At 39.6% G+C, this 27,918-nt stretch overlaps 1 protein-coding gene across 3 annotated transcripts; it reads right to left on the minus strand.

The window, feature by feature from the left end:
* Positions 1-27,208, minus strand: NUCKS1 (nuclear casein kinase and cyclin dependent kinase substrate 1). 3 transcript variants are annotated; one of them, XM_047840608.1, is made up of 7 exons: positions 27,101-27,208; positions 10,236-10,285; positions 8,538-8,643; positions 6,010-6,065; positions 3,916-4,068; positions 2,988-3,137; positions 1-1,298 (listed from the first exon to the last, which is right to left on the minus strand). In XM_047840608.1, exons 1-7 carry the CDS (start codon positions 27,115-27,117, stop codon positions 1,099-1,101), a joined length of 732 nt encoding a protein of 243 aa, XP_047696564.1. In that variant the 5' UTR covers positions 27,118-27,208; the 3' UTR covers positions 1-1,098. The 3 variants fall into 3 exon arrangements, with proteins under 3 accessions (XP_047696564.1, XP_047696563.1, XP_047696562.1); XM_047840607.1 differs by lacking the exon at positions 27,101-27,208 and having other exon boundaries at positions 2,988-3,134; positions 10,236-10,332; XM_047840606.1 differs by lacking the exon at positions 27,101-27,208 and having other exon boundaries at positions 10,236-10,332.
* Between the last annotated feature and the right edge of the window lie 710 nt (positions 27,209-27,918).

Raw genomic sequence — 27,918 nt, forward strand, 5'->3', positions numbered from 1 at the left:
TTGAGTTTCACATTAATTGGTACTTTATTTGCTTAAAACCTAAACATTGTCAGTTAAGAAGAAATCCACTCTGGTGTATAGATCTTGCCATTTAAATTCTAGGTTTGTTTTTGTTTTTTGTGGGGTTTTTTTGATCCTTGGTAAAATTTTATCCAAGAAACAGAATAGATACATATATATTTAAAAACATGAACCACTAGAGAATGAAATAGGAAATCAAGAGTGACTTAAGTTTTGGTGGCCCTTGTGTTTTTTTGTTTGCTTTTTTTTTTTTTTTTTTTTTTTTAAAGTTCCTGAAAGACTGTAGCAGGGTAAAAGGATCACTGGCTCCCGGTCTCTTTGAGATAACAGGTGACGGAATTAAAAAACAAAACAAAACAAAACAAACCCACCCCCTCACACAAGGTCAGGTGACCCCATTCCCTGCCCTGCTCCCTCGGTAAAAAATATGAATACTTTTAGTAACAATTCAGAATTCAGCGTTCAGCTTTATCTCCTACCTGCCCCATCAGTGGAAGTGTAACATCATGATTTTTTGTAGACATCTATACTTGTGTATATAGACATATAAACTTGTATTAGATGACAACTGATTTTTTTAAGTCCAGGTAGAGAAAGAAGCAATCATTTTTAACTAAACCCCTTCTATGTTTTTTGATTAGGGTTCAACTTGCTACCGTTTAGCAAAAAGCAAAATTTCCATAGCGTTCACCTCAAATCTTATTGCTTTACAACTGTGGCACACCTTCCATTAAAAATAAAAAGATGAAGCAGTCAATCCAGTGATTACTTTGACATGGCTTTCATTGGGAAGGGGTGGGAAAGAGGGGTGACGGCAAAGAAAAGACCAAAAGACAAAAAAGTAAATTAAACATACAATGGTTTTCTTGGAAAAAAGAGAGAGAGAGAGAGAGAGAAAGAGAAAGACAGAGAATGTTATTTTCAAGAAAAGGGAAAAAGCATTGAAAGCCCATGAGTCAAGCCATAGCCAAAACCATGTTCTATCTTAAGTAAGTTTTTTTTCCCCCCTTTTTCTTTTTTCTTTTTTTTTTTCTCTTTTTTTTTAATAAAATCTCTCCCCAGACCATCATCACTTTTTTAATCCTCCCCAGACTGGGCTTCATCTTCAGACCCTTCATCCCCAGATTTCTCAGGTGGAGGGCTGGCAGAGGGTTTCTTTTCTGGAGGGCTTTCTGGTTCCTCGTCTTCTTCTTTGGGAGAAGGAGTCTTTTCCTTTGATGCCTTGGAAGCTGTGGGGCGACCCACCTTCCCTTTGCCTTTCACAGGGCTTGGAGTCACTGAAAGGAAAACAAATACCAATTTGGGGAAGGGAAGAGAAGAGAAGAGAAGAAAAGGTCTTTAATAAAAATCAGCCATAAACATAACTAGAAGAATAAAATCTATCAAGACAACATCCTAACTGACTAAAAAAATCGAGGTGGGCACTGGTTCCCAATCACTTTTGCCAACACCGTGGTGTTATGTTTGCAGTAATGTTTCTAATAAACAGGATGCTACAGAAACTGCACACTATCCTTAGTGGTTTGTGAAATGAAAAGTTGTTTCTGATAAAGGTTTTGTTTAAAAAGTGGGTCGGGGATGGGGTGCCTGGGTGGCTCAGTTGGCTGGGCATCGGACTCTCGATTTCAGCTCGGGTTGTGATCCCCGGCCCGGGTTGTAGGATGGATGGAGCCTTGAACTGAGCTCCATGCTGAGCAAGGAGCCTACTTTAAGATTCTCTCTCTCTCTCTCTCTCTCCCTCTGCCCCTCTCCCCTGCTTGTGCACTCTCTCTCAAATTAAAAAAAAGGGGGGGGGCGGGTCAAGAAGAATGGATACAACAATATGAATGGCAACTAAAGCCATCAAATTCTTAAAAAAATTTTCTAAGGATGTATCATTTATTTTATTATTTTTAAAGAAAAAATTTTAAGTTTTATTTATTTTGCGACAGAGATGTGACCTGAGCCAAAGTTGGCCACTTAACTGACTGAGCCACCCAGGCACCCCGATTTTATTTTTAAGTAAATTCTACACCCAAAGTGGGGTTTGAACTCATGACTGAGATAAGAGCCCATGCTCTACCAACTAAGCCAGCCAGGCGCCCTCATCAAATAACATACCTTTTGACAGTTCCAGGATTCCTCTTTTTTTTTTTTAAATGTTTATTTATTTTTGAGAGAAAGTGAGTGGAGGAGGGGCATAGAGAGAGGGAGACAGAGAATCCCAAGCAGGCCCACATCGTCAGTGCAGAGCCCCACACAGGGCTCGAACTCACAAACCGTGGGATCATGACCTGAGCATCCTGATTCAAAACTGAGATGGATGCTTAACCAACTGAGCCACCCGCGTGCCCCAGACCGTTCCACAATTCCTAATGGTAAGAAGTGGTAAGTGAAAAAAATGTAAAAATCACCAGTTCTATTTGCCAGAAAAAAACAAAGCAAATCGAACTTTGAGTTAAATAACAAAGTAGCTATGAAAGGGGAATATCTGGCAGAAACCACAAGGGCTCAAAGAAACCGAATCCATGTTGCCAAGTGTGGTTTCGTTAGGCTAGCACAAAGGACCGTGCACGGATCAGAACAGAGAACTGAAATAGGATTACAGGTGTGCATTTTCACAATTTCAAGTCTTTACTAGCTGCTGGGATTGTGATGTTGGTGAGAAAAAAGAGCAGGAACAGCTATCCTGATGCAACGTTTCCAGCACTGTGCCTGACACGAACAGATGGCCGCCAAAACTTGCCACGGAAGGCAGGAGCTGAAGAACAGGGCTGAGCCGCCAGACTCTTGCAGGGGCTAGAGTCTTATTAATAATCAAATAAGGGATACTTCCAACTGTGGAAGACGGTCCTTTCAGAATTCCTTCATTCTTGTTAGGCATGTGGCCACTGCCAACCCCTAATGAAGAATTTCTGTAGAGAAAAGTGTACTGGTTCTTGAAACTTTTCAAAGTGGTCATTTAATTTCACTTCTGCACCACTCACCTGTAGCCTTTAGCCTGGGTTTGGGCATTTTCTTTTCTTTTCTCTCAGGTTTGGACTTCTTAACCATCTTTTTGTTTTTCTTTTTTGAACTGCCATAGTCACTATCATCATCATCTTCCATGAGGAAATCTTCATCGCTGCCGGAATCTTCTGAGAGGAAAGAAGAATTTCAACGTCCAGCTTAACGTACACATCCTTCCAAGTGAACAAAGGGAGACCGTGCTAGGCACGACTGGAGGACGGGATCTGGGAAATAAACACTCTCGGATTCTGCCGGCAGCTGTGCTACCCATTTGGCCGGAGTCGTCGTCAGCCCCACGTGTACAGCGGGCTTAGCCTGCACACGCGGGTGACGCCACTGACTTGTTTGAAGAGTCGGTTGAGAACGGGAACGGATACAATTTAATGTGAATAAAAACCGCAGCCACCAAATAACTTTTGGTAGTTCCATCACCCCCCTGTAGTACTGGGGAGACCGGGGAAATGAAACGGCACCAGTTGGGTGTGTGTTGGTCCAACTATGAACCAATGAAACAAGAAAGCTAAACACAAAGCAAAAATACACAGAATCAATAAAGCCGAGTCATGTGTGAAGCATCTAGATTCTGCTATGAACGCTTTTGCTGGGGGACGGGCTCTACCCCTTCCACTCCCAGGCCAAAACGCCAATCCTAATCACAACACCCACCGTGTAACTGCTGTTCTAACAAGCTCTCATTCAGTATTTGAGTTCAAACGATGGACATCATAATCAAAGAGAGTCTGTGAACCTCAAAAGTATCAGCAGGTATGAGAAACAGTCATCTCTTCTAACAGCGAGGATCTAATTTAAGGGACCGGCTGCCATGTTTAGTATCCACGACAACCCAGAAGCCATCGAGGTCACAAAGTACAGTCATGACCAAAGTAACAAGCCAAGTCTACATACTTTCTTGGAACGGCGCCTCATCTTCCTCTTCTTGTTCTTCTTCGCTGCCCACGTCCTCCATGAGCATCTCTCTCTGTTTGGAAGCTGCTTTAGAGGCTGCCTGCCGTTGCTGGCGCACATTTTTATGATCTTCTTTTTCATCTTCACTGTCCTCTGTAATACCGAAGTTATAATGCAACAATCGAAGAGTTGTGCATTTATCTGACAGCTGACCAGAAAAGCCAGCATGAGCTATAACCTTCAGCTTTATTTCACTCAAAAAGGGTAAATTCTATCCCTAAAAACTCCTACAAAATATACAAAAGAGGAGCTAAAATTCAAAGCACGAACTTGAAAAATATCACGTACTCATTAGTACATAGAAAATAACTTAGGCGGGGCACCTGGGTGGCTCAGTTGGTTGAGCATCTGACTTCAGCTAAGGTCGTGATTTCATGGTTCATGAGTTCGAGCCCCACGTCAGGCTCTGTGCCAACAGCTTACAGCCTAGAGCCCGCTTCAGATTCTGGGTCTCCCTCTCTCTTGGCCCCTCCCCTGCTTGTACTCTCTCTCCCTCTCAAAAATAAATATACGTTAAAAAAAAAAAAAAGAAAAGAACTGAAGCATGTAGTTTGAAGTAACAATAAAGCTGAATTTAGGTGTGAACATCTACTTTAAACTCGTATCATTGTGTTGCCCTAAAATTATCAATTACATTTCAATCTACGTTCAGTTTTTATTTTTATTTAAAAAAAAATTTTTTTTAATGTTTATTTATTCTTGAGAGAGAGAGAGTGAGAGAGAGAGAGAGGGAGAGAGAGACAGACTGAGCGTGAGCAGGGGAGGGGTAGAGAGTGGGAGAAACAGAATCCAAGCAGGCTCCAGGCTCTGAGCTGTCAGCACAGAGCCGGACGCGGGGCTCGAACTCACAGGCCGCGAGATCATGACCTGAGCCGAAGTCAGACGCTCAACCGACTGAGCCACCCAGGTGCCCCTATGTTCACAGTTTTTAGAAACTAAAGTGAGAAAAATATTTTATTTTTTTTTTTAAGGTTTATACATTTTTCAGAGACAGAGAGAAAAAGCATGAGTGGGGGAGGGGCAGAGAGAGACACACACACAAAGAATGTGAAGCAAGCTCCAGGCTCTGAGCTGTCAGCACAAAGCCCCACACAGGGCTCGAACTCATAAACTGCGAGATCATGACCTGAGCCAAAGTCAGACGCCCAACGGACTGAGCCACCGAGGCACCCCAGAAAAATATTTTTAAATAGAAGAGGGGAAGACTCCCAAGGATAATTATTCTAAGATACAAAACCTATTTCTTTTCAACTTAGGCAGTCAGATAACACACTTGGAAAGGAACGAAAACCAATAGCTCAGTGGAGTGCACGCAGTGGGACTGTCGGCCCTCCAGGTGTTAGCCAACAGCAATCCTATTTAGAGGGACATCCAGGAAAGCAAAAGCATGGGAATGTAGGTCAAAACTAAAGTGGTTGGGGGCTGTATAGAATAAACCCTCAGTTCTTAGGAGAGTTAAATTTGGAAAAATAACAGCAAGTAATCAGGATCTTACATTGTATTTGGCCATGGGGTCTCTATTAATTCTTTCGAGTTAAAACTCTTACCCCAACAGCCTGCTCTGTGGCTACCGTTTCAAAGGACTACTTCCCGAGCTAAAGTAAGGGCAAAACTATCTTCTGTCTGCTCTTCACTCTAGAGTTCCTCGCCACACGCCTTAGATCTGTCACTTCCGATTATACACACTCTTTAAAATCTATTCAGTTTGATGGCTGTTATTTGTTTATGCAAATAGTTTTCAGTGTTGATTATGCATTAGAATAATCTGTAAATATTTTTAAAAAACAAAGCCCCAATGTCCCACCGTGACCTACTGCATCAGAAATCCTGGGTGGATTTCTGTAATAAGCGTGTTTAAAAAACCCTCACGGCAACTGCAATAAGTCACCAGCACTGAGCTCTTCAAAGATGCAAACCTCTTTGTCATGTCAGTATTTATGACAGTGCCTGGCATTATTATAAAACTGCTATTAAAATGTCCAGTGAATAAAGACATCAGTCAATCCACCTATTACACTAAAAATTGTTTCCTACCTGCTGAGTGAGAATCATCCTTCTTGGTCTTCACATCTTTTTCTTCGGAGTCCTCACTGTAAAGGGAAGCAGAGAGAAAGTTTAAAAGTCTTAGGTCAAAATCTAAGTGAGCACACATCTCTGGTATCTCCGACAGGGGAAGAACTTGAAGAATACCTCTTTTATGGATGAAATATTCAAAGAACATTTAATAATAAAAAATTCTCTGTTGTCAGAGGCAGAGTATAAAAATACTAAAAATAAATTACACAATGTATGAATGGCGGGAAAGTAGGCAAATAAATTTGGATGGCACCAAATATAGACGCAGAAAACCCCTAAAACGCAATTATTTAAGGAAACTGGAGTGCAGTTGTATAAATTACAATATCCCTAAAAAATTATCTAAAACAAAATGAAAATGAATCAACTAATTATCTCCGTAGATTTTTCTTGCCTCCAATATTTCTATACATCAGAAACATCAACACACAGACCTGCCTTGTATCATGGAGAGAATAAGAGCCCTCAAATCACCACAAAGTAAAATAAGAAAAAAGTGCTTTAAAGTTCCAAGGAAAGTTATATAAAACAATTTAAGTCACAAAGATGCACGTTTTATGTCCTCAAAAATCTTAATTCAGGAATCTGGGTTCTCGTGTCCTGTCTTTGTCATTAATCAGTTGTATGGTCTCAGGCAAATCACTTGGTACTCAGTCTTCAGTGCTCTGACTTTATGACTCTATGAGAAATTCTGACAAACAAAAAAAGAAACACCCAACATAAAAACTGCCTTCACAGCTTTTTCAAACAGCAGGTCTTGTAAATCTCTTCCGGTATTTCCTATGATCTAGACCACACTCAAATGACAAACTACCAAACTCAAGATTCCCGAAAAAAAGAGAAAAACCAACCTTATTTCTTTACTAAGCAATGTGATCCAAGATACACCGTAATGCCGAAACCTGAAACCATTCTGTATGTTTTTATGCAAAGTAAGCATTTAATTCACAAGTTACAATGACAAAGAACTATAGTTTTCTCTAGTTCTTTTATTATTGGGTTTATTATAGAGACCATTAATCCTGGAGTCCCATTACAATAAAGTCAAGTGAAAGCTGAACTTTTACAAGTAGAGATCAATAGAAAACTCAAGACAACAATGGTCTGAGGGAATAAACTTTACAAGGCACTTAGTACAAATGGCAATAAAAACCGTATCTCCACCATTCCCGACACTTAGGAAAGAAATAAAACCAAGCAATTAGAACAAGGGAAAGTTTAGGCTAGCTATTAATTGTATCGATGAGACACTACAGAACAGGTTGCAGGCCACAAAGAAATCCATTCCTAAGAGAAATATAAAAAATGAACATAATGGAAGAGAATCTAAGTTGGGCTGCTACAGAAAACTGGATTAAAGATATACTACAAAACTATGGAAGACTTGTCTCCCCACAGCACAATGTTGTCTTATTTTTCCTCAAAACCACATTTCTGAAATTTTCCAGTAAAGAAAATACTGGAGGTAAATATTGTCATTTCTACAAATTTAGCATTCTATGAATTCAGAACGGAAAGACTTCTGCGTGGGGCTTTATTTTACAAGACTTTAGTATTTGAAGGTAAATATCTTAGAAGAACTGACGAGAAAGATTGTATTTCTTTGAACTGCTCTGACGTAATATATTTGGAAGCAGTACAGCCCAATGGTGAAAACATGGTCTTTGGAGTCCAACAGACATGATTCCAAAACCTGCTGGTCCATTTGCTGGATAACCTTGGATAAATCACTGACCTTGTCTCTAAGCTAGCAGTACCTTAATACAGGTGTTGTGAGAATTAAATGATAATGAATATAAATTATAAATTAGCACATAAGAGAGACTGGCAAAGAATCATCCACGGTAGCTATCACCATTATCGCCATCACCACCATCATTAAGGTCTTAAAATTATGCTACATGGAGTATGATGAGAGTGTGTAGGTCTGTGACAGCAGAGGCAAAAATTACAATATCCTGGTCTCAGAAGGCAAGTATAGTTAAAACCACAACTCCTCTACTGCCCCACAAATGACGAAACTATCTGAACAAAGGAGGATTATAGATAGCAAAACTCAGCAGTCTATACAAGTGAAGATTCTATAAGCTTTAGTTATGATTCTGCCAGTGATGTGTGACTCAACGGGAAAGGCCACTCATTCTTTGCTATCACTACAATGAAAATGTCAATACTAACCTTAGGTAACAAATTACATACTTAATCTTTCTGCTTATGTTCAGAGGTTTGAGGTAGCAACAAAAGCATTCTTGGAGATCACCTTGGATTCTAGGTTGAGTCTAAGTAAGCCTCATGACCTTAAAGAGGCTAACCCCTAGACTCAAGAAGCACTGCCTGAGATAATAAGAAATATGCAAAACAACATTAAGTAGACAATAAGCACTTTCCCAAAGTAAATGGAGATTCCACCAATTTAGAGATCAGAGACCACCCTCAAGGCCAAGTGGGAACAGCGCAAGCAGGAACAGATTAACAATGCCTCTTACCTATCTTCCTGTGAATTCTTTCCAGATCGCCTCTTGTTTTTAGCTTCTCGGGGAGATGACCGAATTTTCTTAGCTGGAGGCCCTGAATCTCTTCCATAATCTTCATCTAAACAGAGCATTTTTCAAATTCAAATATTATGATTTTTACATGTATAAATTACCACTATTTATGGAGATAAGTATCTCTAATGCTATTTACACGGTGAGGGGCAGCAGGATTTCCCACAAAATTTTTTCTTTTTTAAAAATTTTCAGTGTTTATTTTTGAGAGAGAGAGAGCGAGAGCATGCATGAGATAGGGACAGAGAGAGAGAGGAGACACAGAATTCAAAGTGGGCTCCAGGCTCTTGGAGTTGTCAGCACAGAGCCTGGTGCAGAGTTCAAACCGACAAAACCATGAGATCATAACCTGAGCCCAAGTTGGCCGCTTAACCGACTGAGCCACCCTGGCGCCCCTCAATTTTCTTTCATTTTTAAAAAATAAATTCTTTCCTATATCAGTCCCTTCTAATCTCATGTGTGTATTTTAATATACCCATACATAGCCAAGTATCTCTTATCATTTTATATCCTACCCTTTTAATTTCTTAAAGATATTCCCATGTTTCAACATCTTCATATTTACTTGAAAACCATTACAGTAATAAACACAAGCATTTCAGAATGTAAAGACCCCACAATTCTATAATCCTAACACAATTACTGTTATCAAGGAGATTACTTTTGAACTGAAGTATTAAATGGAGCATACTCTGACACTTGAGGAAAATACTTCCAATTTCAAAAGTCCTATAGAACTTAAGAAAATTAACCAATCTTAAAAATGGGTTATGTTTACTATACCATTTTATAGAATAGTGGAGATCTGGAAGTACTCAGGAGCTTCAGCAATTATTAAATGGATGGATACATTATAAATTCCATTACGGAATATCACACAACCATTAATAGTAATTTCTCAAATAACTTTTCATAATAGGAGAAAGATATACACAAATAGGAGTAGCAGAGAACCCAAAATTCTATAGCAAGACTTCCAACTATGTTTTTAAAAGGAAAGACAGACACAGGCTTTTTTTGCAAAAGGTTAAAATGGCCATTTGCCAGCTAAGGGGCCTTGAATAAGATCCCTCCCTCCGTTTCCTTCTCTGTAAAACGGAAACAATAATAGTATATTCCATTTTAATAGGATTGCTCTACTAAGGATTAAATGAATACATGCAAATATTTAGCAGCATTTAATAAATGTTAGCATTATTTCTGGGAGGTTGGATTGTATGTTATTACTCTTTTTCACATTTCTGCATCTTCTAAGTTTTCCCAAAGTACACACATTATCTTTACAAAGTGAAATTCGATTTTAAAAAGGCAGAAAGAATAGCAAATGCGTCTGGAAAATAATGAGATTAAGGACATATTGTAAGAAAACATTACTGCGTGTTGAAGCTGACTCCAAAACCAGTTAAGAAAAAAGTTATCCAAGTATTTATTATCAATGATCCACTAAGGAAAAGTAAAAATCCATGCAAGTTCAACTTCTGTTTTGGGTGACACAAATCCCGACATAATTTACATATAGTTTAAAAATAAAAAAAGATAAAACTTATTCTAAAAGCATGACAAAACAGTACACTGAGTTAGCAATTCTTTCAATATTAGTTGGTCCAACTTACAATTTATTGAAATCACGAAACTTACCAGCATCATCAGATTCCTGAAACTGTGAATAATCAACCACCTTTCTATTTCTGTAGAAAGAAGAGACTCTAATGAAGATCATTCTCCTAAGATATCAGAACACTTGTTTCTGTTTAAAGACAAAATGAGAACTCGCTCTGTGAAAACTATTCGACAAGCCCCACCTCCGTCAAAAAGCTTTTCCATGTTGTTATGAAAAGTGTAGTTCAGAAGTATTTAAAACTACAATTCTCCGACTGCTCATCTCAGTGATAGCTCAAATACTATTCTTTCCCACAAAACCTCCCACTTCCCAAACACACATGACACAGCAAAATGAGCCAAACTACCATATTATTCATTACACAGAGATGTCACATGTGCATCAACAAAAACTGTAAATATTTTTTACACTTTTATGCTTACTGATATGTACACATACACGTGTACACCTGATAAAGTTATTACTGAGTTTTTTTCAAGGCAAGGTGATTTTTAAATATAATGGTTAATGTTATAACATACAAATTATGACGACAGTATACTAAGCCTTACAAAGAAGAAAAAAATAATTGATCCATTCAAAAGAAGCTTTTTCTTAAAGGGTCTGTAATTAAGAAAAATACGAGCGAAAAGTCACAAATTTATGTACCTACTTGACTCAATGATTTTAAGCACTTCCTACTAGGTAAGGCATCTTTAACATCTTGAACAAATCTTTAATTTCCATCTTTCTACTTCATACTTTAAAAGCTTAAAATTCCTCCTTTAGAGATATATATAAAAACCTCCATGTTAGTATCCAAATTAGTATCCATGTTAGTATCGCTTTCAAAAGAGCCTTATAGGTACTGTACTAAATGGATACTGAATATGTGAACCAAAAGAATTAAAAGAAAAATGCCACCAACTACATTTAAACCTGAGCAGAGGAATATTCCTGATTTTATAGATTAAGACACCATTTATATCCAAAGACAGGATGTGCAGTATTCAAGCACACGTACAGTTTATATATAATATGCAAACATGGAAGGTGGAGGGCTGGATGGATTCTGAAAACATGTTTGGGGCTTCGATAGGGAAGAAAGCATAGCCATACCCTTGGCTTTGGACAAGAAAGATAGGCTCTAAAGGAATTTTGCCTTCTGTTTTTCTTTACTCTACCAGAAATGAATTATCTTCTCACTGTACTGCCTCTGTAAGTCAAAATGCAAAACTTTAAAACATGCTCCAAATGTTTTGTTACAAGCAGCTGGGTTTATATATAAATGATTCCATTGTAATAGGAAAGCTAATTTCAAAAATATGACCATTAATTCCACTTACATGATATCTAGAGTAGTCAAATTCATAGAGAAAGAAAGGACAGTGGGGATGCCTGGTTGGCTCAGTCAGTAGAGCATGTGACTCATGAGCTTAAGTCCCCCACCCTTGTTGGGTATAGAGATCCCTTAAAAGAAGATAAAATTGGTATTTTTTTAGGTTTACTTATTTATTTTGAGGGAGGGGGCATGCATGAGTGAGCATGTGCAAGCGGAAGAGGGGCAGAAAGAGGGGGAGACAATCCCAAGCAGGTGCTGCTCTGTCAGCCACCCAGGCACCCCAAAAAAATCTTTAAAAAAAAAAAAAAAAAGAAAGTTAAGTGGGGCCTCTGGGTAGCTCAGTCAGATGAGCCTCCCACTCTTGACTTTGGCTCAAGTCACGATCCTAGGGTTGTGGGACCGAACCACATCTCTGATTCCGTGCTGAGCGTGGAGCCTGCTTAAGATGTTCTCTCCCTCTCTCCCTGCCCCTCTCCCCAACTGGTGCTCTCTTCTAAAATAAAAATAAAAATAAAAATAGGGGCAACTGGGTGTCTCAGTCAGTTAAGCGTCCTGATCTCAAGGTTTGTGAGTTTGACTCTCACATCAGGCTCTGTGAGTCTTTGGGTTCTGTGTCTCCCTCTCTCTCTGTCCCTCCCCTGTTCACTCTTTCTCTCTCTCAAAAATAGATAAATGTTAAAAAAAATTGTTTTAATAAAAATAAAAATAGAAAGAAGAAGAATGGTAGATGCCAAGGGTTGGGGGGAGGGGATAGTGAGTTAATGATGTGTATAGTTTCACTTTTGCAAGAGAAAGAGTTCTGGAGGTTAGTTGTACAACAGTGTGAATGCATTTCACACTATAGACCTGTACACTTAAAAATGGTTCAGATGGTTGGGCACCTGGGTGGCTCATTTGGTTAAGAGTCTGACTTTGGCTCGGGTCATGATCTCACAGGTTCGTGGGTTCAAGTCCTGAGTCAGGTTCCAAGCTGTGGGGATCCTGCTTGGGATTCCTTCTCTCCTTCTCTCCGCCCCTCCCCCCTCATGTGCCTTCATCTCTCTCTCTCTCTCTCTCTCTCAAAATAAACTTAAAAAAAAATTTTAATGGTTAAGATGGTAAATTTTATGTGATTTTACAATTAAAAAAAAGAATAAAATATTTTGTTTCAAAAAAAAAGACTATGGGGGGGGCTAGTAATTCAATGCCTATTATGTTCTAGCAACATAGTGATTTTTTTAATGACAGGTGCCATGAAAAACAGTATTATGATCATCATGTAAAGATGACAATTTTCTGCATTACTTAGGACCAAGGAAAATGGGACATGTAACAAGAGGAAGGAAAGTATCCAGAAGAGGGAGTATGAAATATTAACCTCTACTAGTTAATGTACAAGGTTCTAAAATTGCAGGCATAATAATTCTAGCTTATCCATGCTGGTGGGGTCGCCAACTAAAAGAACGGTACAATTTCTGGGTACCATCTATCAATAGATACATCCTATGAGACTATAAAAAGAAGGGTAACCAGAATGGTGACGGGTATGTCCTATGAAGAACAACTGAATAAACTGGAATTTTCAACTTGCAAAAGAGAAAACATGTTAGCTACTTTAAGGTTTTGAAAAGAAAGTAGTAAACACACTGGCTTATTAGCTTCCTGATCAAATTAGGCGTAGGTTCAACATAAACAACTTTATAACAGTTTGCTAATGATAGTTACTTCTTAGTCTATCAACAGCAACATTCCAGAAAGGAATTCTATGGTAAAAAGTATGGAATCTTTGTTAACAGAAATCTTGGGTTCTGGTTCTAGAACTTGAGGCAAATCACATAATTTATCTGGGTGTCAGATTTTCCTCTGCTGGAACTGATGGCCTAAATGGGTATGCTTTTATTTATTTATCTATTTATTGCCATAAATTCCTATTTTTTTATTTCTACACCCAACATGGGGCTCAAATTCACAACCCCAAGATCAAGAGTCTAACATTCTTCTGACTGAGCCAGGCAGGTGCCCCTATGCCACAAATTTAAATAAAATTATAAGTTCAAAAAAAAAGTTTTTCTCAATTGCAAACAGTCACCTACTCTTTTGTATGCCACACATCTTAGCTTCTATTGCTGTACCATTGATTTTCTTCACTAATCTGAGCTTCTTGATATCAATGGTCTTATACCCACATTTTTTTCTTTTCTTTTTACCACAGAGCAAGGTAAAAAGGAAACACTCAAATGTTTTTAATTTTTTGCTCTTAGGGCCAAATTTAAGAACTCTGTTGGAAACCTAGCTTTGTAAAATACTTGAGAGGATAATATCTAATCTCCTAAAAGTCTTTGAAGGCCTCATCTTTTGCCACTTAATCAAGCCACTTACAAATCTGTAGTTCCTCCAATAAAGTTGTTTCTTAACACTTGGTCATGCTTCTCCTTGACCTACATTGCTGCTTGTGTCACTCCCAGTCATATCAGATACAACCTCACCTCCTCTCAACACCTTTAATCCTTTATTGATACAATTATACAATCCACTGAATGTCTGTTTTCCCTACTAAATGCGAATTTCCTGAGGGCAGGGGTTGTCTCTCCTTCATTCAGAACACCAAGTCCAAGAAATGATGCATTTGATGAGTGAATGGACTCAGCATGTGCAAAGGTTCAGGGTGAAAAGGCATCATGAGAGAGGATGTTATATGTGAGCCTTCAGCCTATCAGATATTTAATTCCCACTGCCCTTAGTGACAGGAAAATCTAGTTTTGTCCATATGAAATAACTCGTTACTTTAAACCTAAAAAAGTAAAAAGGCAAGTATTTAGTACATTTTCTTCTATCCTAGTTTTCAACAAGCAGAACTACAAAAAATGCCACGTAAACGATACGATAGGAGTAATTAAATTTAAATTTTTCACAATTAAATTCAAAGGCCACCCCCTCCTTTGAAGCAGAAAATATTTTATTTTGAATTATGTGAAAATTATCAGAATTATCTTGCATATGTCATTTTTCACTGAAACTATAAAACCTGAGTAATGCAAATATGAATATAGTAGCGAATTTAAGGATAACTAGGCAAAAAGAAAGGTATCCATCCACAAATGTTAAAGAGGAAAAGAAAAAATAATTTAAATAAAAGATCTATGAAAATGGGTCATTCATAGTAACTCATTATAATGATTTATAAATAACAACTCAGTTCATTTCCTGTCTTCTAAAGATGCTTCAAAACAGTAACAGAATTACAATTTCCACTACTTGGAGATTTACCTTATTTAGGGTGGAAATGCACTTTTAATGGACTTACTCCACTATAAACTAAAAATTGAGAAGATATACTGGGATGGAACACAACACTCGTGAGTAATACTTAAGTCTAAAGGTGTGAGAAGTTCTACTTCTAGTTGAAAACAAAGACACATTCTTCCTTCCTCGAAATATCATTACATAAATTAAATGCCAAAGCTAAACCAACTCTTCAGTGTAAAATAGCATCAACGACTAGGACAACCAGAACTGGGAGGACAACACAAAATTTCAATATAGCATAGAGGTTAAAAACAGATTTTTTGAACTGGGTTTAAATCCTGGCTCTGCCACTTACTAGTTGTATGTTCTTGAGCAAGTTACTTCCCCTCACTGAACTTCAGTTTCCTCACCTGTAAAATAGGAATAACAATACCTATCTCTCAAGATTGTTGTGAGTATCAGGTGCACAACTAACCAACAAAGAGCAGCTTTCATTACTTGTAAGTACTAACTTGTTCCACCCAGAATACCACAGCCATGTTGAATATACCTAATTCGATGATTAATGAACACGATGATTAACTTACTTTTAAAATATGTCTTAAATAAAATCCAAGCAGAACTTTTGACAGCCCCCACCCAAACTTAACAAGTAGCCTACTGTTGACAGGTAGCCTTACCAATAATATAAATAGTTGATTTACATATATTTTCTATGCTATATGTATTATATAATACATTCTTACAATAAGTAAGCTAGAAAAAAGAAAATGTTAAGAAAATCATAAGGATGAGAAAATAGATTTATAATACTGTGCTGTTTTTATTGAAAAAAAAAAAAAAAAATCTGCATTAAATCTGGACCCAGGTAGTTCAAACTCAGTGTTCAATGGGTCAACTGTATAGGAACACAAAAATTTCAATTATATGCCTGCTGTTACTTTAAAACCTTATGTAATCTCTGTCTAGATTCTAAATGTACCTTGGTCACAGCGAACCAATTCCTGAGAGGTCACCAGAGAACTCTGAGATGAGAAGTCCCCACTTCTGCATCAGGTTGAAGGGCAAAAAAAAAAAAAAAAAAAAAAAAGGGTAAAGTGGGAAGCTAGACAAAGAATACTAAAAGATCTGGTTTGGGCACCAAGAATGGGTAACTCAAGCAACTCACAAACAGTAGGGAATTTCTTCTTCCACTCTCTTAATCATCAACTTATTTTTACTGATAGGTCTACACCCCAAATGCTCTTTCTTATAGTAGTAACTGTCTAAGACCCAAACAACAATAGGTTGTGTTGTACCTCCCACCAACATTCTGAAGAGTCAAGGATCAGTGTTTGAGATGAAAATCATCACAATTTTGGAGGACCTTATCTAATCCCCTCTTTTTTCTTTTTTTCAAGTAAGCTCTAGGCCCTACATGGAGGCTTGAACTCATGACCCTGAGATCAAGAGTTCCATGCCCTATTGACAAGAGCCAGCCAGGCGCTCCTAACCCTCTTTACAGATGAGAAAACTAAAACCACATAATCCAGCTCTACTTATAACAAGCCTGCACATCAAAATATGGAGTCATTAACAAGCAACCAACAATTACACATAATAATATAAATTGACACCCTAAGCTCGATACTACGAGAAGTGCACAAAACCATTTTCTCAGGGCAAATGGGAGAGCCTTGTAGACATAATTTAGTTTTATCAACAGACTACACTTCCATTTTTATCCTCAAGTGCTGGTCAACGCAGAGAAGAGGAATGAAAAAACCCAACTTGCTAACCTAGAATTTAACAAGTTTCTCATTAGGCACTTAAAGCACATTTGAAATCTGAATTTTGAGAAACCTAAAAATAACCAACATTGTTCTTTTCACTAATCACCTGGGTGGTAGTATCTCATTTTCTCAGATAAATGAGATCCTGTAGAACAATGTTTTTCCATCGATAGGTCACAACCCACTACTGGGTCCTGAAATGAATTTATTGGTATATAACCAGCATTAAAACAACAACAACACAACAAATAAAAAATATCAGAGAAAACTCTACTTTAAGTAACAGTTAAGTTACCTGCAACTTATTTCACGTGTTTTTGTTCTTGTGTGTAGCGACCTCATCAAAAAAGTTTGAGACCCACTACTCTAGAATAAAAAGTGGATTGCAAAAGATATCTAAAGTTGTTCTTATTTTTACCGTTACAAAAAAGTTTGTTTTTGATCCTTGGTGGCAAAAGAATAACATCCCTTCCCCATTTTAATTCCCCATCTTTTTTTTTTTTTTTTAAGATTTTTATTTTTAAGAAGTCTCTACATCTAACATGGGGCTTAAAGTCACAACCCTGAGATCAGGAGTCCCATGCTCTACCAATTGAGCCAGCCAGGGAGAGTCCCCCTCCTATCCTTAAAAAAAATTGTTTCATTTATTATGAAACACTCCATGCCCAATAGGGGGCTCAAAGTCATGACTCTGAGATCAAGAGTTGGATGCTCTACCCACTGAGCCAGCCAGGCACCTCTAATTTCTTGTATCTTAAAAATATGTTTTCGGGGCGCCTGGGTGGCGCAGTCGGTTAAGCGTCCAACTTCAGGTCACGATCTCGCGGTCTGTGAGTTCGAGCCCCGCGTCGGGCTCTGGGCTGATGGCTCAGAGCCTGGAGCCTGTTTCCGACTCTGTGTCTCCCTCTCTCTCTGCCCCTCCCCCGTTCATGCTCTGTCTCTCTCTGTCCCAAAAATAAATAAACGTTGAAAAAAAAAAAAATTAAAAAAAAAATATGTTTTCAAGCTTAAGCACTCCTAAAACCTATCAAAGTTTTGCAGCCAGTGGTGGGGCAGGAGGTAGGGTGATATGATGATGATATCAAGTGTATTTTATGTACTAGAGCTACTTAGTACATCCACATAGACCTTGGACCTTAGTACATCCACATGGACCATTACATGGACCTTAGACCATCTAATCCAATCTTACCCCAAACTTATTATCCTATCAACAAATGTCCCTAGAAGGGAATGACTAAGAACCTTTCATGAACCTCCCACACAAGGCAGCCTATACTAAGAAAACACCAATAATGAAACAGTTCTTCCCAAGAAGGCAAAATCTGCCTCTGAAGTCCACTCACTGATTCTATCATCTATCCACTTTCTGGACTACCATGGTTTAAATCTTTTTTTTTTTTTAAAGTAGTCTCCAGGCCCAGTGTGGAGCCCAATACATGGCTTGAACTCAGGACCCTGAGATCAAGATCTAAGCTGAGATCAAGAGTTGGAAGCTTAACCAACTGAGCCATCCAGGCGCCCCATCCCATGGTTTTAATCTAACCCTTCCTCCACATAGTCCTTAACTTTATAGGACAGATTCTGCTTTTTTCTTCAAAGCTAATTAGGGTTCCTTTAACCCTTCCCCATCACTTGTTTCAAGCATCCTCATGACCTTGTTTCCCTCCAGATTTATTAAAGTCTATCAAGTAGTGCCCCAATCTAACCCTAACAATATGGTTTATAAAGGTCTATGTGCAGGAAAGAGAGAGATCAGGATTCAGAATTTCCTACTCCTATTCTACTCTATATTTGTACTAATGCAATCCAAGATCTCCATTGCCTTTTGGGCTGTTATAACACACAATGTACTGGATATTGCAATTCCAATAACTAAAGCCTCTTTTTCCCAAAATCTAAAACCTTTTTGGGGGTGCCTGGGTGGCTCAATCAGTTAAGCGTGTGACTTCAGCTCAAGTCATGACCTCACAGTTCATGAGTTGGAGCCCCAAATCAGGCTCTCTGCTGTCAGCAGGGAGCCTGCTTCAGATCCTCTGACCCTCTCTCTCTCTGCCCCTCCCTCACAAGCTCTCTCTCTCTCAAAAAAAAAAAAAAAAAAAAAAAATTAAAAAAAAGAATTGTTTACAACCATCTTGTATATTGATAGTTCATTTCAACATATTTATCTTTCTCAACTTCCTATTATCTGCAAACTTAGTCAACACAGGCCAAGAACAAAGTCCTTTAAGTCATCAGTAGAAATGTACTTTCAGGCTGACATTAATCAGGGTATGGCTATTGAGGTTCAAGTCCATCGTAATGAACTAGCATTCTGCCTAACATTTCGTTATCTTCCCCACAAGGACTTCTTCATATGAAGCTCTGTCAAAACCTTGTTGAAAGAGAAACCCAGTACAGTATTCTTTTACTCTATTTTCTTTTAAACAAACGATAGTTAAACTTTTAAGAACTAAACCTTTTTTGTTCGAACAAAAATATTCCCAGGAACCACAAAATAAAACACAGCCAGTAAAAAGTCAAAGCAGCAGCACTGTAAGAGCATAAATTAATTATAATTTCAAATTTAAAGAATTTTCTCATTACAGACTTTCCCAACTTGTGTTCTGTCAAGATAGGTTTTCTAAAGGTTTCCTGGCCCGATCAATTTGGATATTATCACCTCCTTAAACAAGTTAAAGCTTTGAAAATCCTGCATTAAAGAAACTTGCTTAACTTTGATTTCTGAAATTACCAGTACTTTTTTATACTCTTGGTTTCTCTTCAGATCGCAAAAATCTTTCACTTTTTTTTACTGTTATTAGTTTTTCTTTTTCTGAGAGAGAGAGATGGAGCGCAAACAGAGGAGGGGCAGAGAGAGGGGGAAGGAGAATCTCAAGCAGGCTCTGCACTATCAGCGCAGAGTCCATCTTAGAGCTGAAACTCACCAGTGGCGAGATCGTGACCTGAGCCACATAAAGGGTCGGATTCTTAACCCACTGAGCCACCCAGGTGCCCCTAAAATTACTAGTATTTTAAAAATAAAAAATTGAATCAATGTTTGAGATGGCCCTGAAAGTGGACATTACGAAGACTACTGACCTATGAGATTCATCTTCGAAACGATGCTGAATTCAAAATTATTCCGACAGCAGTTAGTACCATGCACCAGATACTTCACCTAAATTCTCCCTTAATCCTCACCATCATCTCACAAAAGGAGCTAATTAACATTAATTCCATTTTATCTGAAGAATCTAATGCTCAGATAGGCGGAAGTAACTTTCCTATCACTGCAAGCTATTAAGCGGTAAAGTGAATTCTCCAGCTCAAGCCCAACTAACCCAATACCCCACAGGGCACCATTGATGCCTGCAACCTCTCAAATCTTCCTTTCCTAATCGCTCATAAATCTAACTCTGCACAACAGAGACTAATGAAGTTTCTTCAGATCTACATAAGGTTTCTGTAGAACTACTCTCCCCGCTTAAAACTTAGGATATTTATCTCTCCCCATTCTTCTAGTCCTCAAAGATTATTTACACGCCAAATTTTCTAGAGACATAAGAACAGTAACTCCTAGAAGCCCGGATACCTGAACGCAACTAAGAGTAATTTCTTAGAACTGCTTCATTCATCGTAAGCTTCAAGTTCCTATCAGCTAAGATTGACTCCTTTGACTGCATCTTGTATCATTGTTATTTACAATTAAACATAAAATTCAAAAAGTTACAAGATACAACAAAAAGTAAAAAACAAAGTAAAATGAACATTTAGGAAAGCGTTCCTAAGGTTTTTGGATGGAGTTTCTAATTTCTGTAGCAAAGGGAAGGGAGTGAAGGTTTGAATGATGAGCCAGGCACGTTTATTAGCTAATTGTCAAAATCCCCTACTAAATCTTTTATCCACTTGCTAATGTTTCAGTCCAGATGAATAAATATTAACTCCTACATGGCACTTCTTATTCTTAACATATATTCAGTTCACCACTCTCTCTCCATATAGGAAATTATTTTGTTTAAAAGTCACACACAAATTTCAGTGAGCAGAATATAGTACTAGATAAATAAAAGGGGCGAGATTTTTCCCAACAGAAGTTGAATGTTAAGACCTATGCATTCAGGGACAGAGAAACCTCAAGCAGATGAGACTTAAGGGGTCTCAGATGCCCACGCTACCAAGGTAGAGTCCTGTCTGCAGCAGGACCTCAGGAAGCTCAGTGGAGTCTTCCAGTTGTCTTAAACCAATCACCAGGCACAAATCTGTAGCCTGTCAGGTTTAGTGACTCATTACAATGAAGGCAGAGGCATATCAGAAGTATGGAGGACCTCACCATACAGAGGAAAATAAAAGGATCTGGAGAAAGGTGCTTTTGGGGAAATTACACGAAGCAGTGTCCTGATAGGCTTGAAGCACAGTAAGAATGTGTGTAATGGGGTTAACATCAGGTTTGACCACAAAGTGGATCCTATTTCTTGGCAGAGAAGTTAGATGTGGAATTTGGGTCCAGCAACCCATCTGAAGCCCTGAAGTTGTAAACTGAGTTCTCCAAGTCAAAAGGACGCAGCTCTGACAGAAGTGTGGTGTCTCATTCTGACATAATTTCAAACAGCAAAGTTTCTGACAGTCTCTTTTAGAGAATCACTTCTCAGTAGGAGTAGCAGTCACCAGGAGGATTGTTGTAAGTCTTTACAGCTGCAGTTTATCTGTGGCAGCCAGCCAGCCATGTTTGTTATCCCAGCCCAATGAATAGCAAAGTGGATTTTTAACTTCCAAGTGGAGCTAATGTTTAGTTCAAGTAGTTCATCTTCAGGGTCATTTTAGCTTGACAGATGAAATCTTAAAGATCACCTTGCTTAGCAGGGAACTGGAGAGGTGCACAATTCAAAAAATAGATGTGCACGAAGCAGCAACTAAAAATATGCAATCCCCAGTAGATACGGTCTTTGGCAACCTGTGGTCTCTTTGCCTGAAGTATTTCAAAGACCTATAATTATGGCTACTTAGAGTAGTTATTTAAAAATATGTCAATGCAATATTCTAACCATCAGTTCTACTTCCTAGAATCCAGATAGGAATAGGTTTTTCAAAACAAAACAAAGGGATGTCCTGGTTTGACCAAAGTGGTCCTGCTGCTACATCAAATGTTTTCTACTGTGCACAACACGGCGGTCTGTTAAGTGCTATCTCTAGTCTCAACAATCCAAGAAGCTACTTCTTCATAATCTGGAGTAATGAGGTCATATTTATTTCTATCTTTGCAGCTGAGAATTAAAAAACGCAAACAGAAGTAACACTTCACAGCATATTCAATAGCTTCATTATTATTAAGTTCAAGTAAACAAAGTTTACAAAGCAACCCATCTGGCTGTGCAGGCTCTAATTCTTACTACTCCAGAAGAGCGCCATTCACAGGACTAGGGTATGGTGTCCTGGAATTATGTAGTATGGTGACCTTGTTTTATATTTCTGGGAAAAACAGACCATATAAATAAGTAAATAAAACCAACTGCCCTTTCTCTACTCAAAATTACTTTCTCATTATTTCTAGAGTTGGAAGAAACCTATGAAAATTGCAAAATGCTTTGTGGGCAAGTTTCTATTATTCTGATGGACTGCAACATCTCCATTATATAAACCTAAGTTAGCCCAAGTCTCCTGATCCCCAGGGTTTCTTTCGCTGTACCATACCTCCCCACAACGTTTTTTTTAAAACACTAAAAATTCAATCACTTACCTTAGTTTGTAACTTTTGTCAAGTTAAATCAACTCCAATTTTTAATTAATCTTAATTTTCCTTCTAATTAGAACATGCTGAATTTTATGAGTGTTGAATCTTTCCAAATACCATGGTTTTTCTTTTTTAAACTTTATTTTTTTAAGTAAGCTCTATGCTCAATGCGGGTCAGGAACTCAGGACCCCAAGATCAAGAGTCACATGCTCTACAGACTGAGTCAGCCAGGTGCCCCCTGTCTTTTAATGATGCATCAGTAACCGATTTTAAGTTTTGTTCCTGGGACAAATTCTGCTTGCTCATATACATTTTTAACACACATTGGATTCAGTTAGCTAATACTCTGGCGTTTCTGCAACTATAATTATATGTAAAATGAGTTCATTAAATTTCTTATAGTGTCCTTTAGGTGGCTATGAAATCTACTCACTTAATTAGCCAGGGGGTACACACCCTTGCATTACAAAACACACACACTTGAAGCAATGTCACTTATCTAACACTCACATTTCTTCCCACAAGTGTCCCACTATTTCCCTGCTTTTCCCTCTTCCCTCTCCATTCGGGTTATCTTCCTTCAACCTCCTCACATATTCTATTCCTTCCAAAAAACTGTCATTTCACCCCCTCCCCCATTTTAAATTTGGTCTTCTCCAACTTTACGAACTGTATGTAACCCCTTCCAAAGATGGCAAGATGCGCTCGCAAGATGCGCTGTGAGGGTGTTGCCTGTGGCGGTGTGTCTCACGGGGAAGATCACACTGACTGTGGGTTGGCCACATTTGGATTTGAAGTCCTGCTTCACCTCTTAACAGGTGAACTGGGCCAGTTCATTTAGCCAAGCCTCAACTACTTCGTATGAAATGGGAATAACATATACCTTGCTTGAAGAGTTCTTTCAAGATCGCGAAATATGTGTAAAGTATCTGCCAGGATACTTGGCACGAAAAAAGTTGCTCAGAGATACTCTTTTGAGTTGCAGTGTGATTTTTTCTAAAATTGAAGGTTGAGAAAGGTACTTCTGCGGTTAAAGGCCCACAATCTCTAATTCACAATTTAGAAATTTAAACAGTTCTGAAAACCAAATGTTTCAGCTTACCTAAACAACTGGGCTTTTTAGTTGCATTTTTTTTGTGTGTGAAAACTGTTTTATTACAGAGTCACTATGGTGTTTGATTATAGGAGCATTACTGCAGAGCTCACTAGTGATCGCACATTAACGCACAGTACAGGCACCATTACTTTGAACATTTTTGAAAAAAAACCCTGAACTTCGAAACACACATGGCCTTCATGATTTCAAACTATACAGGGACTGTGGACCTGTACTACATTCTATGTGGAATCAAATACTGTAAATGCAAATCTAGTAGAAAGGAAAATAGCGAAGACTCACACAGTTTAAATAGTTTTGCTATTTCTACACTTTAATTTCTTTGGCTTATAAATCATCCCTGGTAAACTGAAGGAACTGGACTTAATCTCTGAAGTTCTAATTAAAAAAATACTTTCAATTACAAAGCATCTTGGAAAATTATTTTAAATTGAGTTGAACAAAACTGCTTATTTAAAACTTACTTAAAATTAATTTTGTATCAACCAGTATGAACCTATGCTTTCACACCTAAACTTTCAAGGTTAAAGGTTCCTTGCAATCTCCAAGTATATTCAACAGAAGACAACCAGATACCAAGTACACTTATGTTACAGAAAGGAACACACACTGATCTGAATGCCTTGGATGATTTTCAGAAAGGGAGGATCTTTGGAGAATATACTAAGCTGAATTTCAAGAAACCTGGTTTCTAGTCTGGGCAAGTCAGTAAATCGGAGTTTTCTTTCTCATCTTTTATAAGTAATAGCATTTTCCTTCCTTCCTCACAAGATTCATGAAAGCACTTTGAAAGGTTAAAAGTGCTGTATATTATAATAACATCAATACGTACCAGGCAGAAGATAAAGTGATTATTATTCGGAAAGGGTGAGGATGAGTAGGCCTGGGAATTAAGAAATCTCGATTCTAGGCCCAACCTTTGCATTCATTAAGTGTGTGATGCAAGGCACTTCACTGGTCCAGGTCTCCATTGAGTCACTTGTAAAATGAATTTGCCTAAATTTCTGTCTAGCTCCAAGACTGTAATTTTACACTATAAAATTGAACCCAAGGCCTAAAATATTTGAGCTCATTTATAAACAGTGAGTCAGATGCTGTAAAAGGTAAAGACAGCAATATTGTGTGAGCAAAACTACTTGGGTAAGTGTTGCACACACGTCTACAGAAAAACCTGCTGTACTTATCAGTTCATCACTCCCTTCATATGGAAAGTGGTGTCAAGCAGCCATTAGTACATTTCTAATACTTCTTTAAATGCTCAGGTTAGTATTTAAATGAAAATGAATATTTACAGTTAAGTATGAAAAGCAGAAAAATTTCAAAATTATATATAGGTCTAAAGGGCAGAAACATACCCTAAAAAATGTGCCGACACTCATTTTCCAACTTGCGCTTTTTTTTTTTCGGTTTGTTTTTAAACGGGTTGATCATTCTGGTATCTCTGGTCAACGTTGACCATTAACTTTTTTGTTAAATGCCCTCAGGTATACAGATTCTTCATTTACACCTTGGAACAAAAGCACTTCCCTAAGATAAGACTTTTTTGTTGCAAAATTTAACAAACCACCAAACTCAAGTTTAATTATTTCTGCTTTATTATTGGTCATGAGTATATTAAAAACTTTTTTTAAAAGTTACAAAGAGACTTTAATCACTAAAATATATAATGAGAAACCAAGTTGCTTTAAAATACTATGAAAGCGACCCCAAAAGCCAATATATTAATTTCATTCAATTAGGGGCAAATAGACAGTTAAATTTATTTTTAACAACACAACGAACAAGAAAAAATTTGTGCAGACGTCCCAATGCCTCGAAAAAAACCCAGAAAGATCCGTGCTTAATATATCCCCAACTGGTGATATTTAGAAAAATCAAAGTTTCCAAATAAAAAAACTGCTGTTCGTGTTCCAGTGTCTAAATCTGGGAACACAAATTGAGGCAGATGAGTATAATAAAGTCACACCATAATATAAAAAGTCATCAAAACCTAGTGAACTGACGTTAAAAGGTAGAGAAAAACAGTCCCAATTTCACCACACAGTAATTTACTTCCAGAGACAGAAGAGCCAATACAGATGAATCAAATCTTTATTACGATATTGTCTATTTAACCTGATCCTAAAGAAAATATTCTACATAAATTGATGGGATACATTGATCAATTTTCATGCCAAAAAAAATTTGCACACTATACTCTGAAGTATCTATTCAGACTCCTTGCCAGAAAGTGGGCAAAACTCTTCCGAGTGCGATGGTGAGTTATCAGAGATGAGGGTAGAAATTAGAAGGCAGAAAAGCAGTGGTAGTTAGTTAGCACTCTCCTCATGCCCACCCCGAACGTAGAAGAACGCAGTCCCATACCACCACCAGTTGGAGACGGATGATCTAGTCAGGAGATAGATCGGTGTGGAACAAAACCCCTTCCCGGGTTCCAAACCTCTCTCTAGAGCTCTAGGTCAAAATCCTTCCGTTTCTCACAAAACTTGGAAGAAGGGGAAGCAACAACTGTTAACATTTTAAATCTACACCTTCGCCTATTTATCTAGAAAACACTATGCGAAGCCGCCAATTCCTTACATCGAAAGCGTCGCGGACATTACATTAAAAGTAAGTTATTTGCAACAGCCCTCCTTTTAAAGGCCTCGACACATTGGATTAAGCCACACCCCTCCATAAATGGCACATTCCATACAATAGCCAGGAGGACGGCAAAGGGCGATTCCACCGTCCGCTGGGGAACTGCAAACTTGTTGAGATTCTCAGAATCAAGTCTACGGGTTACCGGAACCTAGACCCCTTATCATTCAGGTTACTTGGGGGGGAAAGAGAGGGTTACAAAAACATCTGAGACACGTACACCGAGTGAGCGTAGACAGGCAGCGGGAACGAGAACCACACGGGATTTGGGTCGTGCTGTTAACCCGCACCTTCCTGAGTAGGGACATTTCCCCGAGGAAGGACATTTCTAGTCGGAGGGAAACAGCGAACTCGGGGGGGAGGGGGGGTGAGTGGGGGCGGTTAACCCGCTCAGAACTCCGAGTTAGGGGAGAGGCAGCAGTCATTTTCCAAGGCCCAGTCCCCAGCTCTTACTTTTGCCTGAGGGGAAAAGAACGGGTCCCGCCCACGCCCGGCCCAATCCGGGAGGCGGGGCCCTGCAGCGACCCTGGAGGACAGAGGCGGGGCCCGGCGGCAGTACCGCCCCTCCCCCTTTGCATGGAACACCCCGTCCGCTAAAGAAAGAGGGCTGAGTTCCCCCACCCCCACGCAAGCAGAGGGGGCAAGGGGCCACCGGGCGTCTCCGCCCCTCCTCACTTAAGGTGGGGAGCCGAGCCCCGACTCAGCCGGTCTCCCCGCAGGCTCCAAGGGGTTGGCCCCGAGGAGGTGGGGCCTGGGTGGGGGCGCTGACTTCACACCCCTCCCCCTCCGGCCGCTGGCGGTTCAGGGAACACCCCGCCCGCTCCAGTGCGGCGGGTGGGGGAGGCAGCAGAGCAGCCCGGAGCCCTGCAGCGGCGCGGGGTGGGGAGGAGCGCGCGCATGGGCGCGCGGCCGCCACCCCCGCGCAGCCCCGCGAGCCAGCAAGGCCCCCCACGCTCAAGGGCGCGCGCGGGCCCCGAAAGGGAGGAGGCCGTGCGTGGCACTGGAGAGGGCCGACTGCAGGCTTCTGTCCCCCAGTCCTTCACCACTCACCCCCAACCCTTTCCATCCCGCTCCAGGCCTCGGACTCCGCACTGACCTGACAGGCCGAGACATGTTCGCTGTCGAAACAGGACCGAGTCGAGAAGCCAAAGACCAGGACCCCCCCCACCCCGCGCGCTCGGCGCCCCACCCCCCCCAACTTCGGCCGATGGGGCCGCTGCCGCCGAACCCCGGGCTGCTGGCTTCTCAAACTCCGCTGCTTCTTGGTTCAGGGCCCCTTAATCAGACGAGCCCCCCGCTCCCCCGTCTCTTCAAAATGGATGAATCAAACCAGCCGAAAATGCGCCAAAGCCGCGCTGCAACCAAGCCCACTAGGGCCTGTGGGCTCCGCCCCATCACGCCCGGTCATTGGTGGCTTCTGCCAGATGCGCGGAGCTCATTAGTCCGTTTGAATCATCACGTCTCCCAGGCCCCGCCCCGCGCACTGATAGGCCCCGCCTCCTCCGTGGGGTCCTGTTAGTCAAGATGCTCTGAGAGTGCACGGCCGCAAAACAAAAATGGTCGCTGCTTGGCCCGCCCCCTGGTTTCCACTCCAGGATTGCAGATTCGTTTTAGGTCGCATCTTGGAACGACTAGAAAAAAAGATTTATACGGGATTCAATGTCATTTAGTGGTAGTTTAATGATGTTTCGTGTCGCCTGCTTTGATCATCTAGAAACTGCACCAGTAGCAAAACCCGTGGGCTAGGTAGCTGATTCGTCACTAAGGGGCTGCTTCAGAATTGGAGGGAAATTCCATAGGTTCAAAATTTTTGACCTTAAACGCACAAACCCCTTCCCCTGACTTCAGCATTAGCCCTCCGGGGTCCAAACGCTGTTGGAGCAGAGAGGCAGGATCTTAATCAAGGAATAACTT

This window comes from Prionailurus viverrinus, chromosome F1 (assembly GCF_022837055.1).
Source record: "Prionailurus viverrinus isolate Anna chromosome F1, UM_Priviv_1.0, whole genome shotgun sequence".
Taxonomy (NCBI): Eukaryota; Metazoa; Chordata; class Mammalia; order Carnivora; family Felidae; genus Prionailurus; species Prionailurus viverrinus.

Coding starts and splice junctions, on each gene's coding strand:
- NUCKS1 (XM_047840606.1), bottom strand. CDS start 10,317: ATGATCTTCATTAGAGTCTCTTCTTTCTACAGAAATAGAAAGGTGGTT. Junction 8,644..10,235: donor TCAGGAATCTGATGATGCTG/GTAAGTTTCGTG, acceptor TGCTCTGTTTAG/ATGAAGATTATGGAAGAGAT. Junction 3,138..3,915: donor TGAGGCGCCGTTCCAAGAAA/GTATGTAGACTT, acceptor CTTTCCTCTCAG/AAGATTCCGGCAGCGATGAA.